The sequence below is a fragment of the Natator depressus genome, chromosome 11, assembly GCF_965152275.1.
Source record: "Natator depressus isolate rNatDep1 chromosome 11, rNatDep2.hap1, whole genome shotgun sequence".
In the NCBI taxonomy this organism is placed as follows: Eukaryota; Metazoa; Chordata; order Testudines; family Cheloniidae; genus Natator; species Natator depressus.
In genome coordinates this window covers 50,470,187-50,486,894 of record NC_134244.1, presented here as the reverse complement: position 1 = coordinate 50,486,894, position 16,708 = coordinate 50,470,187, and the positions used below count along the sequence as shown (strand labels likewise).

The 16,708-nt window shown below is 40.1% G+C and overlaps 1 protein-coding gene across 8 annotated transcripts in view; it reads right to left on the bottom strand.

Moving 5' to 3' along the window:
• Nucleotides 1–16,708, bottom strand: part of GULP1 (GULP PTB domain containing engulfment adaptor 1) — a 277,029-nt gene that overhangs the window by 124,218 nt on the left and 136,103 nt on the right. For 6 of the 8 annotated variants that reach the window (XM_074967752.1, XM_074967751.1, XM_074967758.1 and 3 more), the window contains one exon: nucleotides 6,770–6,846. The exons of the other annotated variants lie outside the window; for them this stretch is intronic. In XM_074967752.1, coding sequence (XP_074823853.1) covers nucleotides 6,770–6,797 — 28 coding nt within the window. In that variant the 5' untranslated portion in view covers nucleotides 6,798–6,846. The remainder of the gene's footprint in view (nucleotides 1–6,769; nucleotides 6,847–16,708) is intronic. 8 annotated transcript variants of the gene reach the window in all.

Below are 16,708 nucleotides of genomic sequence, written 5' to 3'. Positions count from 1 at the left end.
GCTAATTTTCCAGCAGTTTCATAAGAGAATGAGCAAAATATGAAATAATCCTTATCACTCTTATCAGGGTATGACATTGTGAATACATCTCCAAAATTTAATTCAGCAGACAAGAAATGATTTTTCATGATAGCCAGCAATTCAGAAGATTAAGAAATATGCATTAGTATGAAAGTTAACCAACAATTGTCCAAACTTGTCATTCCACCAAAAAAGTCACTGTAGACTTTTAACTCTCTGATATTCAAATACATAACTGCCTATATGAAAGTTTTACACACATACAAAACCTCTATGTGCTAACACAAATGTTTAAGTGCCTGTCTACCTACATGAAGAATTACCCATTTTGTCCACATAACTGCAGGATTTGGGCACATGTGCATCTGTTGAAGCCACTTTTCTGTGGCCAGTTTTGAAAATTTGGCCCACAACGTCCAACTTACTATACAAATGGGTAATAACAAACACCAATTCTAAATGGATAATTCATTGGTTATAGAGCTCAAATTCTTCAGCTTGAAAGCCTTTATGTAAAATATCTGACCTTATGTACATTAAGCTGTTTAAATTGTCCTAAGGCCCTGAATCGCACAATGGAAAGAGACAAAGAGGCTCAACATTCTTCAAAAAAACTATTATGTTCTAGAAAGCTACAGCTTCAGTGCCTGGAGAGCAAATAATGAACCTATGTCTCGAGGGAGCTTCCTAAGCCTAGCAGAGGGGAAAATTGGTCATTTTATTCAGGTGAAAATCAGAGCTCTTTTTTTTGAGCTGCCTAAAATACTATGATAAGTAGGAACCTATAATATGATTATAATAAGAATGCTCTATGGATATTTTGGACAAATTAGCAAACAGGATAATACCAAATTCGAAATACTAAAGGGCCAAACTACCCTCTCACACACAGAAAGGAGAGGAGAATATATTGCAAAATACTGTATGAGTTAGAACTTTCCCAGGTGCTGCCTAATGCTTCCTGCATGGTGAAAAATATGGGACCAAAGAGGAGCAGTACAACTGCATGAAGTTCGGAAATGAAATCCGACCAGAACCCTACAAACTCAAGAACATCCCTACCGAGAAACTTTCTCTGAATTTCTCGCTCATGGTTACTCTCAGAAACCATATTGATATATTGGCTCTCCCCTATATAGAATCATAGGGTTGGAAGAGACCTCAGGAGGTCATCTAGTCCAATCCCCTGCTCAAAGCAGGACCAACACTAATTAAATCATCCCAGTCAGGGCTTTGTCAAGCCGGGCCTTAAAAACCTCTAAGGATGGAGATTCCACCACCTCCCTAAGTAACACATTCCAGTGTTTCACCACCTTCTTAGTGAAATAGTGTTTCCTAATATCCTTCCTAGACCTCTCCCACTGCAACTTGAGACCATTGCTCCTTGTTCTGTCATCTGCCATCACTGAGAACAGCCTAGATCCATCCTCTTTGGAACCCCCCTTCAGGTAGTTGAAGGCTGCTATCAAATCCTCCCTCACTCTCCTCTTCTGCAGACTAAATAACCCCAGTTCCCTCAGCCTCCCCCCAAAAGTCATGAGCTCCAGCCCCCGAATCATTTTCGTTGCCCTCTGTTGGACTCTCTCCAATTTGTCCACATCCCTTCTCTAGTGGGAGGACCAAAACTGGACGCAATACTCCAGGTGTGGCCTCACCAGTGCCGAATAAAGGGGAATAATCACTTCCCTCGATCTGCTGGCAATGCTACTACTAATACAGCCCAATATACCGTTGCCCTTCTTGGCAACAAGGACACACTGCTGACTCATATCCAGCTTCTTGTCCACTGTAATCCCCAGGTCCTTGTCTGCAGAACTGCTGCTTAGCCAGTCAGTCCCCAGCCTGTAGTGGTGCATGGGATTCTTCCTTCCTAAGTGCAGGACTCTGCACTTGTCCTTGTTGAACCGCATCAGATTTCTTTTGGCCCAGTCCTCCAATTTGTCTAGGTCTCTCTGGACCCTATCCCTACCCTCCAGCATATCTACGTCTCCCCCCCGCTTAGTGTAATCAGCAAACTTTCTGAATTCTCTCTCATATTTTACATATTGGAAAGGAAACTGAGCAGCCAACTGAGAACAATATAATAGTTACAAAAGGCCCTTAGAAAATAATATGTGTTAGGTTACTGACCTAAAAGGGCCTCTGTCATTGAAATTCTGGTTTCACCTATCACTATATTTCAAACACTAGAAGGGCTATAACTGAAACCATCCGATAATCTTTCATGCAAAAATTCTAATATTGGAAGCAAGTTAAAGCATTAGAAGAAGAAGAAGAAGTAAATGACCAATTTCTATATCAAAAGGCCAACAAAACTGGAGTAGCAAAGGGCTATTTGGCATGCAATTCTGTACCTTTCACATGCTCCCAGTTTCTGTCTTGTAAGTATGGTTGTCTAGTGAAAAAAAAGCCGGGCATTTACATTATGTGTTAGCTTTTTGCTTTATTTTTGTTTAGGCCTGGTTTTCTAATGAAATAAAACTTTTTGCCAGGTGATCATTATTTTTATGAAAAAAACACAAATCTTATTGAGTGACTATCTAAGAAAAAAATACCACAGCAACAAGAACACAATAAGAACAAAGATAACAACTTTTAAAATTTTGGAAAAACTCTAATGCATTCCACAAAGAGAGTTTTAAAGTTCACTGGCAGCTATATTGTCTCTGGTTTGTTTGTTTGTTTGTTTGTTTAATTTTCTTCCACTTTTCACAGGTTAGAATACAATAGAAAATATCCTTCTTTCTTTTTTATTGCTTATTTAAAAATTTGTGATAAATGAATTACATACATCTAAATAAGAAATATGAAACCAAAGGAAACTAGCAGTAGAAGAAATTGATTTTTACATGTTACCATTATTTATTTATATGCCATAGTTATTTCCTCCATTTTTATGGCTTCACTTGTTTCCTTCATGTCCAAAGGAAGAATAGGAAACACTAAACTTATGTTGTCTGTGAAACGTAGCATGAGATTATAATAATTCTGAAGATCATTTTATAGACAGTCCATTCAAGTGAAATTGTATTCTGTAACTTTTCCTTGAGGCATTCTTGTGATATTTCAAACTTTGTCCATTACATTTTGTCTGTCTATTTCCATAAATGACTGTCATAAAGAACCATGATGATTTGGTTTAGCTGTCAGTACAGATACAATTTCTCAAACTTTGCCATTTGTAATTACTGCAATGTAATTTAGTGTTGTGGGGGTCTTCCATGTTTCATGAATCAATCACTGGGCAGCAATCATAGCTTTTAAAAATGATGTTTTTCCACATGATGTTAGAGAAATCAGATTTTCCCACAGAACAGTAGTCTGGACATAGACCTGTGTACCCATATCTAAACTAAGGCTGACACCTGCGTATTTATTTTTGGATGAAATCTGGGCATTAGAGTATAACAAACTATGGGCCAAATTCAGTGCAGATCCATACCCTGAACAAGTCAGTGAGATTTCACAGCTTGTAATTCAATGCTGAATTTGGCCCAGAGTAAAAAATGTGGCCTTAAATTTCCTACATTTCCAGCATGATTACCCTGTGCTTTGTCTCTTTCCATCTGACAAAAATAATACATTTTTCCTGTGCTTCTTATGCAGCATAAATCAACAAACTGTAGCTCCATTCTGTTAACTTTCCTATTTGTGCATCAGTATGATCACTCTCTACAGTAATATCTATAAATCTCAGGCTACAGAGCCAGCAAAAAAAGCAGACACCCTTTAAGATTTGGCCCCAAATACTGATAATTGTTCATTTAAAAGTTAATAATCTAATGCCTTCTGTTTGTCTGTTTGTTTATATATGTTACATAGACACGCACACAGTGTGTGTATGTGTGTATATATGTTTAAACCCAGATCATCCCTTCAGTTATATACAGGTGACTTGGATACCAATATTACTAATAAGGATCACCGATATGTAGTCACAACATTTATGATTGCCCTTACAATACGAAATCTCTTTCTTTACTATAAAACATACTAAATTCCTAGAAGAGCTTACAACTAAGACTGAAGACAATAAAGACAAGACATACGGAAACTGAGATTAGGGAGAGTGTGATCTCTGCACATCTCTACTAATATAACTATTTACTGCTGCACTTGAGGAGATGAAGTTTTTCAATATAGTCACCTTGGTTGGTTGGGTATCACTATACAAAGCTAAATTAAAGGTGGTACATTGTAAGGATGGGACCAGGCGCACAAAAATGGGTCAGAGGAATACATAGAGAAACATATATGAGTTATGTGTTTGACCTAAAGAAAATGTTCACATCTTTTGACAGTGAAGAAGCAGGAATTTTCACAGTGCTGTTTTTGAAAACATGTTGCAGAAAAAACAACTTTCCAACAGCATTGACAATGACATCTCAGTTTTCCCCTTTAGTTGTCTTACTTAGTTTTGAATAAGATCCATGAAAACTCTATTAATATAAATTTGTATATAATTTGCATCTGTTGATTTTAAAAGTAGATAGTTTTCATTCTAATATTAATTTCTTTTTCATGGTTCGTAAATTATTTAATGTTTCTGCAAGTCAAACACAAAGAACATTGCCTCCATGAAATATAAAAATGGATAGGTAATCCAACTCTTGTTAAAGTCAGTGGAAAAGTTCCCACTGAGTTCTGTGCTACTTTGTTCACAAGTATCAAAAGCATAAGTATCAAAATTTAATAATCATGATACTTGATGATCTTACATTTATCTTGCACTTTAACATAACAAATCAGGAAAAGTATTCTTCTATGAAGCCTGTGTTCATATAATCTGGTCTCACCTGATACCCATATTATTTTCAATTACAACTTTTGTCTGCAGAGATTCTAATTCTTTATGATTGCCTGGGTGAATAAGTGCTTCCTGACTCAACCTGTTTGTTTTGTTAAATACTCACTTATGAACGCTTTCAGTTGTCACTGTTAAGCTGAAAGATGGGTGGGTTGATATTACATATTTAATTTGAGATTTCAATTAATCAATTAAACCCTCACCTAATTTGATTACTGTTACAGGCAGTCCTTGTACTTTCAACACAATTGGTTCCTGAAAATTGCATCATAAGTCGAATGGTTGTAACTCGGAACTGCAATCATTGAGCGACCGAGTGTCGTAAAGTTGAAACCAACGGTTGTAAGTTGAATCACAATGTCAATTCAGAAACGTCATAAGTGCCGTTCATCTTAAGTCGAATGTCGTAAAGTTGAGGACTGCCTGTATTTAACTAAACATATAAGGACCACATAAGACATAAAATATGTTGTGGGCAGGGGGATGGGAGGGGACTATGTTCTGCACTGTAACCCTGAGCTTCAGAGGATTGGGAGCCACAGTGATTAAGTAAGGAAGTATCTGACCATAGGATAACCCAATAGCCAGGTGAACTACCAAGAAAACCACCACAAATCATAGGAAGAACAGGCTACTTCTCATGGAGGGAGAGACCAAGTTGCAAACAGTATCAGCACCCAGCAGAGTAGAATAGGGGGAAAGGTTATCTACAGGAAAAAACTCTTCCCGTGGCTGTGGGGAAAAAGAACCATGTGGAAACTAATATAAAATGTGTGGAAATTGTTTATAAAAACAAATATGCTAAGGAAAATTAGGCAACACCAATAAACACAGTGCATCTCCAGGAAAACATTTGATTACCTCTCTGAACAGAGAATAAATCTATGACTGCATATAGATGGGTCTGTGATCTTAGTGTCAATAAACTAAGTAGATGTATGCTCCACAAGGGCCACAGAGATACTGTTACTGCATTTTGTTAGATTCTATTATAAGACACCTTAAGCTTCTAAGTTTAATATAGATAGCTATGGCAAATATGAGGCCAACTTTTTTGTGGTGTAAATGGATGCATTCACATTGACTTCACTGGAGTTTCACTCATTTACACCAGCAGAGACTTTGGTCGATGGTCTTTGTCACTTAATACGGGTTTTTAGAACAAAGATCTATTTGAATTATGTGAACATAAGCTCAGAAAATGCAGCTCTTATTGTTAATGTTTTCCTCATTATTAATACACAAATATCATTTTATGTTAAATGTTTTCACTCACATCAGACAAATGTGTTTGTATTTGCTTTAAAAGAAAAATCTATCTGTAAAACGCTGTCTAAAAATTAAAAGTATTAAAATAACCGAATGAAAATAATGAATGAATGAACTGAAAGATCTATAACTGGGAATTTATCTGTTAGAGACTATTTGGCAGTAGATACACACAGTTTTAGAAAGTCTCTTTTTCAACATAAAAACAAGATTAATTTTAGCCTTCAAAGCCCATGCCTTTAGAATGAACAAAGTTTCTGTAACACAGGGTGGTTTAATTCTATTAAAATGTGATTTTCCAAAACAGCTTCACCAGGAATAAAAGCCCAACCACTAGAAACAATAAACAGCAGCACAGAGACCTCCATGCCTCCCTTTAGCTGTTCTAACACCCTCTTGCATTCCCTCTGATCAGAAATCAGTAAAGGAAATAGCATGAGATTCAGTAGAGGCTCTCAGAGCCTCATACTACAGACAGAGGACTCTTTATAGGTACGTATCTGGAGTGACTTGATCCATACAATTTCCAGAAAGTCATTCCTTTCTAAATTAATTGGTCTAATACAACTACTCCGAAAGGATTTATTCTGCAATACTAGTATTTTTTAACCTTTACAAGTATTTATGCAGGATTGCTTTGGTCTCCCATACAATGAAAGCCAAACTATTTACCTTTTTTTCTGCTGAAAGCACGGTTCATGTTGAGAATCAGCCAATCAAATATGTTTTCTGTTTTGTGGCACTTCAACCTGAGAAGTAATGCACAAAAGGAAAGAATAAGGAGACAAATCTATAATAAAATGTCAAGTTAACAGATTATTTAAATATTATGTGACATTCAAAATGTTTTTAAAACTGAATTGGCCAACTTACATGTACATATATCTATAGGCATACGCCTGCCTTTATTATATATGAACATTGGTGTTTGTACACATTGATGGCTATTTGTAAATCTAAATACCTATCAAATTGCTCAGGTTCCATGTGCAGGTATAAGAAAGCAAATGCATGCTAGACAGATGTTCTATGTACACATATAGAGTGTAACTAAAGGATCCTCTTCTACTAGACTCAAAAGGGAGACGTAAGTAGGGAAACTTATTTTTTTAAAGAAAGAGAATGGGGAATAGTTGCTTGTGAAAAAAAAAATCAGGTGATTCAGGAAGGTATATCTTTGAATGTCCCAGGGAAACTGAATATGACAAGTATGGTAAATTCAGAAGGGAGAGGGGTAACTCGTGGTGTTCCCCAAGGGTCAGTCCTAGGACCAATCCTATTCAACCTATTCATAAATGATCTGGAGAAAGGGGTAAACAGCGAGGTGGCAAAGTTTGCAGATGATACTAAACTGCTCAAGATAGTTAAGACCAAAGCAGGCTGTGAAGAACTTCAAAAAGATCTCACAAAACTAAGTGACTGGGCAACAAAATGGCAAATGAAATTTAATGTGGATAAATGTAAAGTAATGCACATTGGAAAATATAATCCCAACTATACATACAATATGATGGGGACTAATTTAGCTACAACTAATCAGGAGAAAGATCTTGCAGTCATTGTGGATAGTTCTCTGAAGACGTCCATGCAGTGTGCAGCGGCAGTCAAAAAAGCAAATGGGATGTTAGGAATCATTAAAAAAGGGATAGAGAATAAGATGGAAAATATCTTCTTGTCCTTATATAAATCCATCGTATGCCCACATCTTGAATACTGTGTACAGATGTGGTTCCCTCATCTCAAAAAAGATATACTGGCATTAGAAAAGGTTCAGAAAAGGGCAACTAAAATTATTAGGGGTTTGGAACGGGTCCCATATTAGGAGAGATTAAAGAGGCTAGGACTTTTCAGCTTGGAAAAGAGGAGACTAAGGGGAGATATGATAGAGGTATATAAAATCTTGAGAGGTGTGGAGAATGTGAGTAAGGAAAAGTTATTTACTTGTTCCCATAATATAAGAACTATGGGCCACCAAATGAAATTAATGGGTAGCAGGTTTAAAACAAATAAAAGGAAGTTCTTCTTCACTCAGCGCACAGTCAACCTGTGGAACTCCTTGTCTGAGGAGGTTGTGAAGGCTAGGACTATAACAGAGTTTAAAAGAGAACTGGATAAATTCATGGAGGTTAAATCCATTAATGGCAATTAGCCAGGATGGGTATGGAATGGTGTCCCTAGCCTCTGTCTGTCAGAGGGAGGAGATGGGTGGCAGGAGAGAGATCACTAGATCATTACCTGTTAGGTTCACTTCCTCTAGGGCACCTGGCATTGGCCACTGTCTGTAGACAGGATACTGGGCTGGATGGACCTTTGGTCTGACCCAGTATGGCCATTCTTATGTTCTTATGACATTTTAATGATTATTGGAAAGCTCCCCTCACTGCGCTTTAATAGACACAAGTGGAAATGGATTAAATATATACCAAACAAAGAACATTAAGTCTACACAGACAGAAAAAAAAAGTTTTAAAATGAATGCTGAATAGCTACTGTGAAAGTCAATAACAACATTCAGTAAGATATACCCTGAATTATATTGCCCTGTTTTGTGCCTTGAGACCGTCAACTCTTTTCAAGTTGTGCTCCCCAGAAAGTTTTTCCTTCAAACCATTGTCATCTGCTGATGACAGTGTTCCCACCCAGACCTGTATCCTTTACCTACACCTAGCTCCCAGACTGGAACAGATTTTTTTATATATATAAAATCACATACTCTGACACAAAATTCTTATCCTGATTTCAGACTCAAACCTTGATAATATCTTTAGAATTGTATTTTCTCTTTGCTAGCATTTTACAGACATGGAATCCTACACTTAATTTGGAAATACACCATTACTTCCCAGTGTAGGCAGGGAAATCTTCCTTTGGAGCCCCTTGCTTAAAACACTTTTTGTTTGGATTGTTACTCGCCCATCCTCCCTTCCTCTGTCCAGATGCCCCAGCCAACATGCTCCATCCACGGTATTTGAAAATGGCCTCCCTCTATCCTGCTCTTCCCATGGCATTTTGAGCTTGAGGAAGAATGAAAAAAAAAATTTGGATTTTCAAAGTGCTCATTGTTACCATAACTCTGCTCCCACTGAAATCAATGGGAATTTTACCATTGACTTTGATGGGAGCAATGTTAGGCCAACACTGAATACTTCAAATAGTATTGTCAAGATGGACAAGGAAAATTAGTGTAAGCTTTTGAATGCAAATATGTGGATTACATTTTGCAAATTTTGTCCCGCTTTGCAAATAGCTATATATAGTTCTTAATACAGTAATTACATCCTTATTTCCATGGAAAGATTGTATGTCTTTTAGATTAAGGTATACAGGTAATTATACTTAAATCCTTTGTATTTTATTTTAAAATCACTACATATTTGATAGTTTTCATATCTGATTAACACTATGCAAATTATGGCATAATTACCACCTATTTACTCTATGATGAATTAGCCTGGGTTGCAAATAACTTACTATGCTCTCTAAGATGTATTTACCAGTACTATTTAATGGAATTTTTTTACTAAAACCTGTAAGGTAGTGGAGGAGAATATTAGGTAAGGGGTGGGGATGGGGGAGGTGGAATTTTGTGTTTTCAAATCAGATCTTCTACAAAGGCAAGTCCACCTGTCACACTCGTCAAATCTACATGGCAACGAAACACAACTAATCGAATAATCTTAAAACAAAGTCATTATTTTTCTAAAATTACTGTCATTTCTGTCCTTGCATTGACAATTTCAATGTAAATTGAAAGCCGTTAACCCCAATATAAAATACTATTTTCACCACATATTGCTCATTTCTGTATATTAGGAAGACAGTGACACAGACACTATTCTACTTATCTCCTTATGTTAGAGACATATTGGCCATTTAAGCACTGATATTAAATAATAGCAATTCCTAAAAGAACTTTACCAAAACAGTACAAACTTATTCCATTTATCAAGGGAAAAAACAATTAATGCCCTATTAAACTTAAACAGTAATACAATTACTTACCGTAAATCCTCACTATTTTATTCATCTTCAGTACTTTTGTACTTCTTGTATAACTGAAGAGTCATTACTGAATTATTTCATTTAATTTTACTGTTTTATATTTGTAATGCCCATGTACTAATACAGAAGTACAAATGTTAACTCATAATATTTTTCACAGGGTTTAGGATTAGTACCCTCTAAAGAATGTAATATACCAGTTTACGAAAGGACCACTAGATCAGCTGATTAAGGGCCTGATCCACTTCACATTAAGGTCATTGGAAGTTTTGCCATTGACTTCAGTTACATTATCGGGCCCCAAAGCCCAGATTGACTACACCACAACTAAGATGGGGCAGAGTTTGTCTGGGGCTTACCCAGGAAGGACAGCTCTGCTTTATGGTGTGGGGGTGGGAGGAAGGAAGGAGGTCAGAAACTGCTGTAAGAAAAGGTGCTCGGTGGTCAGCTTTGCAGCAATGACTCACCCCCACTCCCCCAGGGATGTGAGGTCCGAAGGGCCTGGGTGGGGCAAGTTTCTTTGTTTCACGCAGCGAGAAAGCCAGCACCCTCCCTCCCTCCCCTAATGGAGGTGAATGGCAGGCTGGGTTAGGACCTGCTGTGGGCATTACGCTAGTTGCTCCTTTTAAAGCAGGGCTGGGAAGGAATTTTTCCCACATCACCTGAATTGGATTCGGTGAAGTGAGGTTTTTTCACCTTCCCCACAGTGGGTGTGAGGGAGGATCTTTTCTGGTGAGAAGAAAAGGTGGTAGGCCATATGTCGCAACTTATTTTGTAAGGTTGGCCAGATGTCCAGTGCAGGTACTCCAATGGGAAGGCAGCCAGTGACGAGATAAATGGCCTGATAAAAGGACTTAAAAGGAGGTACTGGATAAAGGAACAGAACAAGAGCAAGGATGAAGGCTAATATTTAAAGAAACCTGTAGTAATAAAAAGCCAAAACCTCTCTATTACCTGACTGGTGAAAAATTCATTGCTGAATCTTTCATCAGAGATTAGTTTGAAATTATTTTTGCAATCAAACACAACACAACTGAGATTAAATAAAACAACAGACTGTAAATTGGAAGGAAACTGACACCATCTTTTATTAATAATCATTGTTTATCGCATGTACTTCATCCTTATTATTATCTGAAATGTTTGACTCAGCTCTTAAAACTAAGCAGAAGAACCCAGCTTGCAGCTACCTTTAACGGTTCTCAAATATTTATTATTTTGGCTCCATTTTAGTGCTATCAGGTCTATGAATCGCTTATAAGGACAGTATATAACACAAATAGGATTTGATCCAATACCCAATATTGCCAGCAGATCGAGGGACATGATCGTTCCCCTCTATTCGACATTGGTGAGGCCTCATCTGGAGTACTGTGTCCAGTTTTGGGCCCCACACTACAAGAAGGATGTGGAGAAATTGGAGAGAGTCCAGCGAAGGGCAACAAAAATGATTAGAGGACTAGAACACATGAGTTATGAGGAGAGGCTGAGGGAACTGGGATTGTTTAGTCTACGGAAGAGAAGAATGAGGGGGGATTTGATAGCTGCTTTTAACTACCTGAAAGGTGGATCCAAAGAGGATGGATCTAGACTATTCTCAGTGATAGCAGATGACAGGACAAGGAGTAATGGTCTCACGTTGCAGTGGGGGAGGTTTAGGCTGGATATTAGGAAAAACTTTTTCACTAGGAGGGTGGTGAAACACTGGAATGTGTTACCTAGGGAGGTGGTGGAATCCCCTTCCTTAGAAGTTTTTAAGGTCAGGCTTGACAAAGCCATGGCTGGGATGATTTAGTTGGGATTGGTCCTGCTCTGGGCAGGGGGTTGGACTAGATGGCCTCCAGAGGTCCCTTCCAACTCTGTTATTCTATGATTCTATGATCTATGAAAGTCTATCCACTGACTTGAATGGGCTTTCTGTAAATTAGCTATGAAATGCTGTGAAGGACGTGGGAGGCAGCCACATTAATTTGTGAGTGTGAGAGACAGAGAGAGACAGTATGAGCGTGTATGTATATATAATATATGGATTTGAGGCTTATTTATTGCTGGCTCAAAAGGTGGCCAAGTGTCAAATCCTGCAGGAATCCAAAACAATGACTATAGACACACAACGGCTTGGTGCTCATATGGACAATACCAGGAATCCACTGTATGAAGACTACGTCCATCCCGCTCTGGAGAAATGCATGAATAGTTTGACCAGGTTCAGGAGTTCTACTTGAAACCTCAGGAGATCTTCTGGCAGGAACTTTCAATCAAGGGACCTTTTAAATGGATAAAAGACAGCCTGTGTCTTGAGGGAGACACAGGCTAACTGAGGCGCAGACTGTCAGAGAGACAGCAATTGTAGACAACAACGTATCTCACCCAACCCAATGTCAGCTAAGTTTAGGTAAGACAATATGCATTTAAGGCTTTAGTTATTTTTAAGTCTTTTCTCCCTACTTGGGGTGTTCCTAGGAATAAATAAATCATACCCTAATGTGAACAAGCTGTTCTCTATCACTGCATTTACCAGTTGGTCACTGCAAGGCTTTGCCAACCCTCCAGGAGTCTCCTGGAATCGGGCTTGATCTCCTGGAGGCTACTGAAGCCAGTCTGGGAGATTTTAGGTGCTAAAAGTCCGGTGGCGCAGCGGGGCTAAGGCAGGCTCCCTACCTGCCCTGGCTCCATGCTGCTCCTGGAAGCTGCCAGCATGTCCCTCTGACTCCTAGGCGGAGGTGCGGCCATGTGTGTGTGTGGCTCTGCACGCTGCCCCTACCCTGAGCTCTGACTCCGCAGCTCCCATTGGTCGGGAATGGGGAACCGTGGCCAATGGGAGCTGCAGGGGGGGTGCCTGCAGGCAGGGGCAGTGCACAGAGCCACCTGGCTGTCCCGAGCCTAGGAGCCACTGCCGGATATGCCGTTGCTTCCAGGAGACACCCAAGGTAAGTGCCACCCAGCAGGAGCCTACACCCCAAGCCTCCTCTCACACCCCAACCCCTTGCCCCACCCCTGAGTCCCCTCATGCACTCAAACTCCCTCCCAGAGGCCTCACCCCAAACCCTCTCCTGCATACCAACCCCCTGCCTAGCCCTGAGCCCCCTCCCGCATCCAAACTCCCTCCTGGAGCCCCCTCCCACATTCCGATCCCCTCGGTCCGACCTCCCAGCCCAGAGCCCACACCCCTTCACCGGTGAATGTGAGTGACGGTGTGGGAGAGAGAGCGACAGAGGGAGGGAGGCTGGAGTGAATGAGGGGGCTCAGAGAAGGGGCAGGGCAGGGGCGTGGCCTCAGGGAAAGGGCAGGAAAAGGCAGGGGGTGGGACAAGGGTGTTTCAGTTTGTACAATTAAACAGTTGGCAACCCTAGTCACTGCTCCAGGCGAGAATTCTCTAGCAGGGGCCTATTTGAACCTGCTGTAGGTAACAGGATTTTTCACAACCAGTCAAAAGTGTGGTGAATCACGGGATTCTATTCTGAGAGAAATGCAGTACTCACTTGAAACAGCTGTCCAATGGATAGACAGAGAGAGATCAGAGGGACAGCTCATTCCTGAACTGTAACAGATGCTGTTTATTCCAGTTACAGATTTCACTGTGCCACTGGGAAGCATACATGTTTGAAAGAGTAAAGCAGCTTGTGACAAGCAAAGGTAACAGAACAAGGGGGGAGGGAGAGGGGAAAACAAACTACTGCATCCTGCATCTTAAAGGAACACACGCCTCTGTGGAGAGCATTTCTCCATCCCAGAACTAGGCATTTTCTTCCTCCTCCTTCAAAAAACCAAACCAAACCAAACCTCATTAAGCAAAAGCTAACTTACCCCTGACTCTAGCATAGTTGCCAACATGCAAAGAATTTTGGTAGGGACAAATTTCCACACAGGCTGGGTAACCAGGGACTGAGCCATCTGAGGGATGTGCATTCACTGAGGGGAATTTTAGGTTTCTTTTTCTTTGAGGAAGAGGAATATAAAAGGCAGAGAAAATAACCCAAAATTCATAAGAATACACTCAGCAGCCTGAGCTATTTGCAAGGTCACCCTCTGAGCAGTGTGAATTCTGGCTGTTTACGTGGCATGTGAAGACATAGCTTTGAGGCTATAAAAGGAACTAACACTAACCCAGGTAACCGGTGACATGTAAAAGCATTTCTTTCCCTTTCTGCTTTGTCCCCACTTCATCAATATATTTGGGTAGTGGGGGGAAGGGGTAGGGCCTGGAACAGCTCCATGGGGTGGTGAGGGGAGTCTAGGAGCAGCTATGTGGTGAAGGTTGTGAGGGAACCTGGGGAAACTAGGTGGGTGGTGGTGGTGGGAGTTTTTCAGGGTGATTGGACCCTGGGGCTGATAGGTGGGTGGTGGGCTTTGAGGAAGAGGGGTTCCTGGATCTGGTACTGTCCCCTTCAACGTATGTCCTCCTGACCACCCCTCCTTGGCTCACATCCAGCAGAGGAGCGGCAAAATGCGCGGGGGGGGGGGGGGCAGAGTGGCTGCACACTAAGCTGACATATCTCAGTAGTCCTCAGTGGCTGCAAGGAAACTCTGAAGGGATAACACAAAACTCCAACTGCCCAGGATTTCAGTGAGGATGGTAAGTTCCAGGATAGCTCTTTATAACTTAGGACAGCTTTGGACAGATTGGGAGACATGGCAGCTATGCAGGGGATGAAATAAACTATCCTAACTTACCATATCTTGTGTTTCCCATTTCCTTTTTGCTGGCTGGTCTGGACGCTCATTTGTCCTGTTTTAACCTCAGGGCCCCTCTCCCACATTCCACTGACTCTTTTTCATAACTCTGCTGTAATGAACCCCTAGTTAAAACTGTTTCTGGTACCTTATTGTATGTCTTCACTACACATTTAAACCTGAGTGTTTGGCACCTGGGTCTGAGCACCTGGGTTTGCCTAGCCCAGGTGTGATCATCCTCACTACAAAGCCTTACGCGCACTACTGTGTCCTCTCTGTTTCTGTACTCACTCACGTATGTCTGAGGGCCTCTTCCAAGGTTCTTTCTGCTGAGATGCTCTAGGATTCTTTCTCAGGCAATTGTGTCAGTTGCGGGAGAACTTGCCCTTCCATGGGAATTGTGGGAAGGGCATCAGCGGACTATATGTACTTGAGTGATTTTGCCTGTATCCTCACTGCAAAAAGGTAGCTTCCAACCTGAGTTAAACTGAAGCCTGGGCTCTACCCTAACCACCATCCATGTGAACTAGCTAAGGCTTAAAGTACCTCCAAACTCAGGTCAGAGGTTTTTCTGTGTGGATGGTAGGAGAATTTGGACTAAAACCTGGGTAGGAGCCCAGGTTAACTGTGCAGTAGAGATGTATCCTTAGTGTGTGGCATCACAAGCTGGGTTTGGGTATTTTGTATATTTGTGATTCCTTCACTCCTTGCCCCTCCAAAATACAAAAGGTTCTTTTAAGCAAGGTCAACAAAACCAGACCAAGGTGGAGTATACAGGTCAAGCCATTTTGGAGCTTTGAATGAACTAAAATAGTTTTAAACATAAAGAAAAAGAAAAATGTCAACAGTGAACTCAAACCTTCAAACACAACAGGTAAAATTTTCAAAACATCCAAGTGACCCAAGATCCTAACTCCCATTTTCAAAAGTGATCTAGGTACTTAAGAGAGTAAGTCCAATTGGTTAAGACACTTTTGAAAATTAGATTTAGGGTCTTGTTTCACTTTAGAGCTTTGAAAATTTTATCCAATAGCTTTAAAATTCCATTTCTGATTTTTATCAAACGATGCTTTTGGCAAACTATCCTGGGACGATATGTGACATTAGGGAATTTCAGGAAGATCAGGGTTTTTATTTTTGAGAAAAGTTACTGGGGGGAACAGGTTTTGAAATTTGAGCTTAAAATTATGGGAAGATGTCTTCAACTTTAACTACAGAGCGGCTACTTCTGCTTCATAAACTTTATGAATGTACACGATTGAACTGAATTACGTGACTATAGCAACTAGATGTGGTGTGATGATAAAAAAAAACCTGTAAAATGAAGCGTCTCATTCTGATTTTCTCTCCATTGTTATGTAAAGGCATTAGAAACTAATCAGTTGGTGGCAATCCTACAAGTTCCAGCTAAAACTGCAATAAACAAATTAAAATATAGCTCTTGCAAACAGAAACAATAATCATTCATCAGTCTCTGAATTCCCATGAGATGAGCTGCTGCCACTAATAATTTGAATGTGCAAACTGATTACAAACTGCAGCCCCTAAGCCAGTGGGCTGGGAAGGGAATGAAAGCAGATGCATTGAAAAATTACATTAGATATGGATTGTCTAGACAATCTGGATAAAAATGGCATGTTTCATGCTCCCCCTGCAGCCTCCCATCTCTGACTTATACTTTGCAAAAACAAGTATCAGTAAAGCTTATGTTATTGCTTTAGCCATATAGAAATTGTTTACCTGAACATTCTCTGTACCACTCCTCCTGTCCCAGTTATCTGCTGGTACTTTCCCAGCTCTTCTCGTCCTTCCCACTCCCAAACATCCCCCCTATGCACTGTTGCTTTACTTTCCTGCCAGACAATTCTTCACAGCTTCGGCAACTTCTACCCCCCATTCTCCAATATAATTTTGCTCCTTTTGAAGACTTTGATC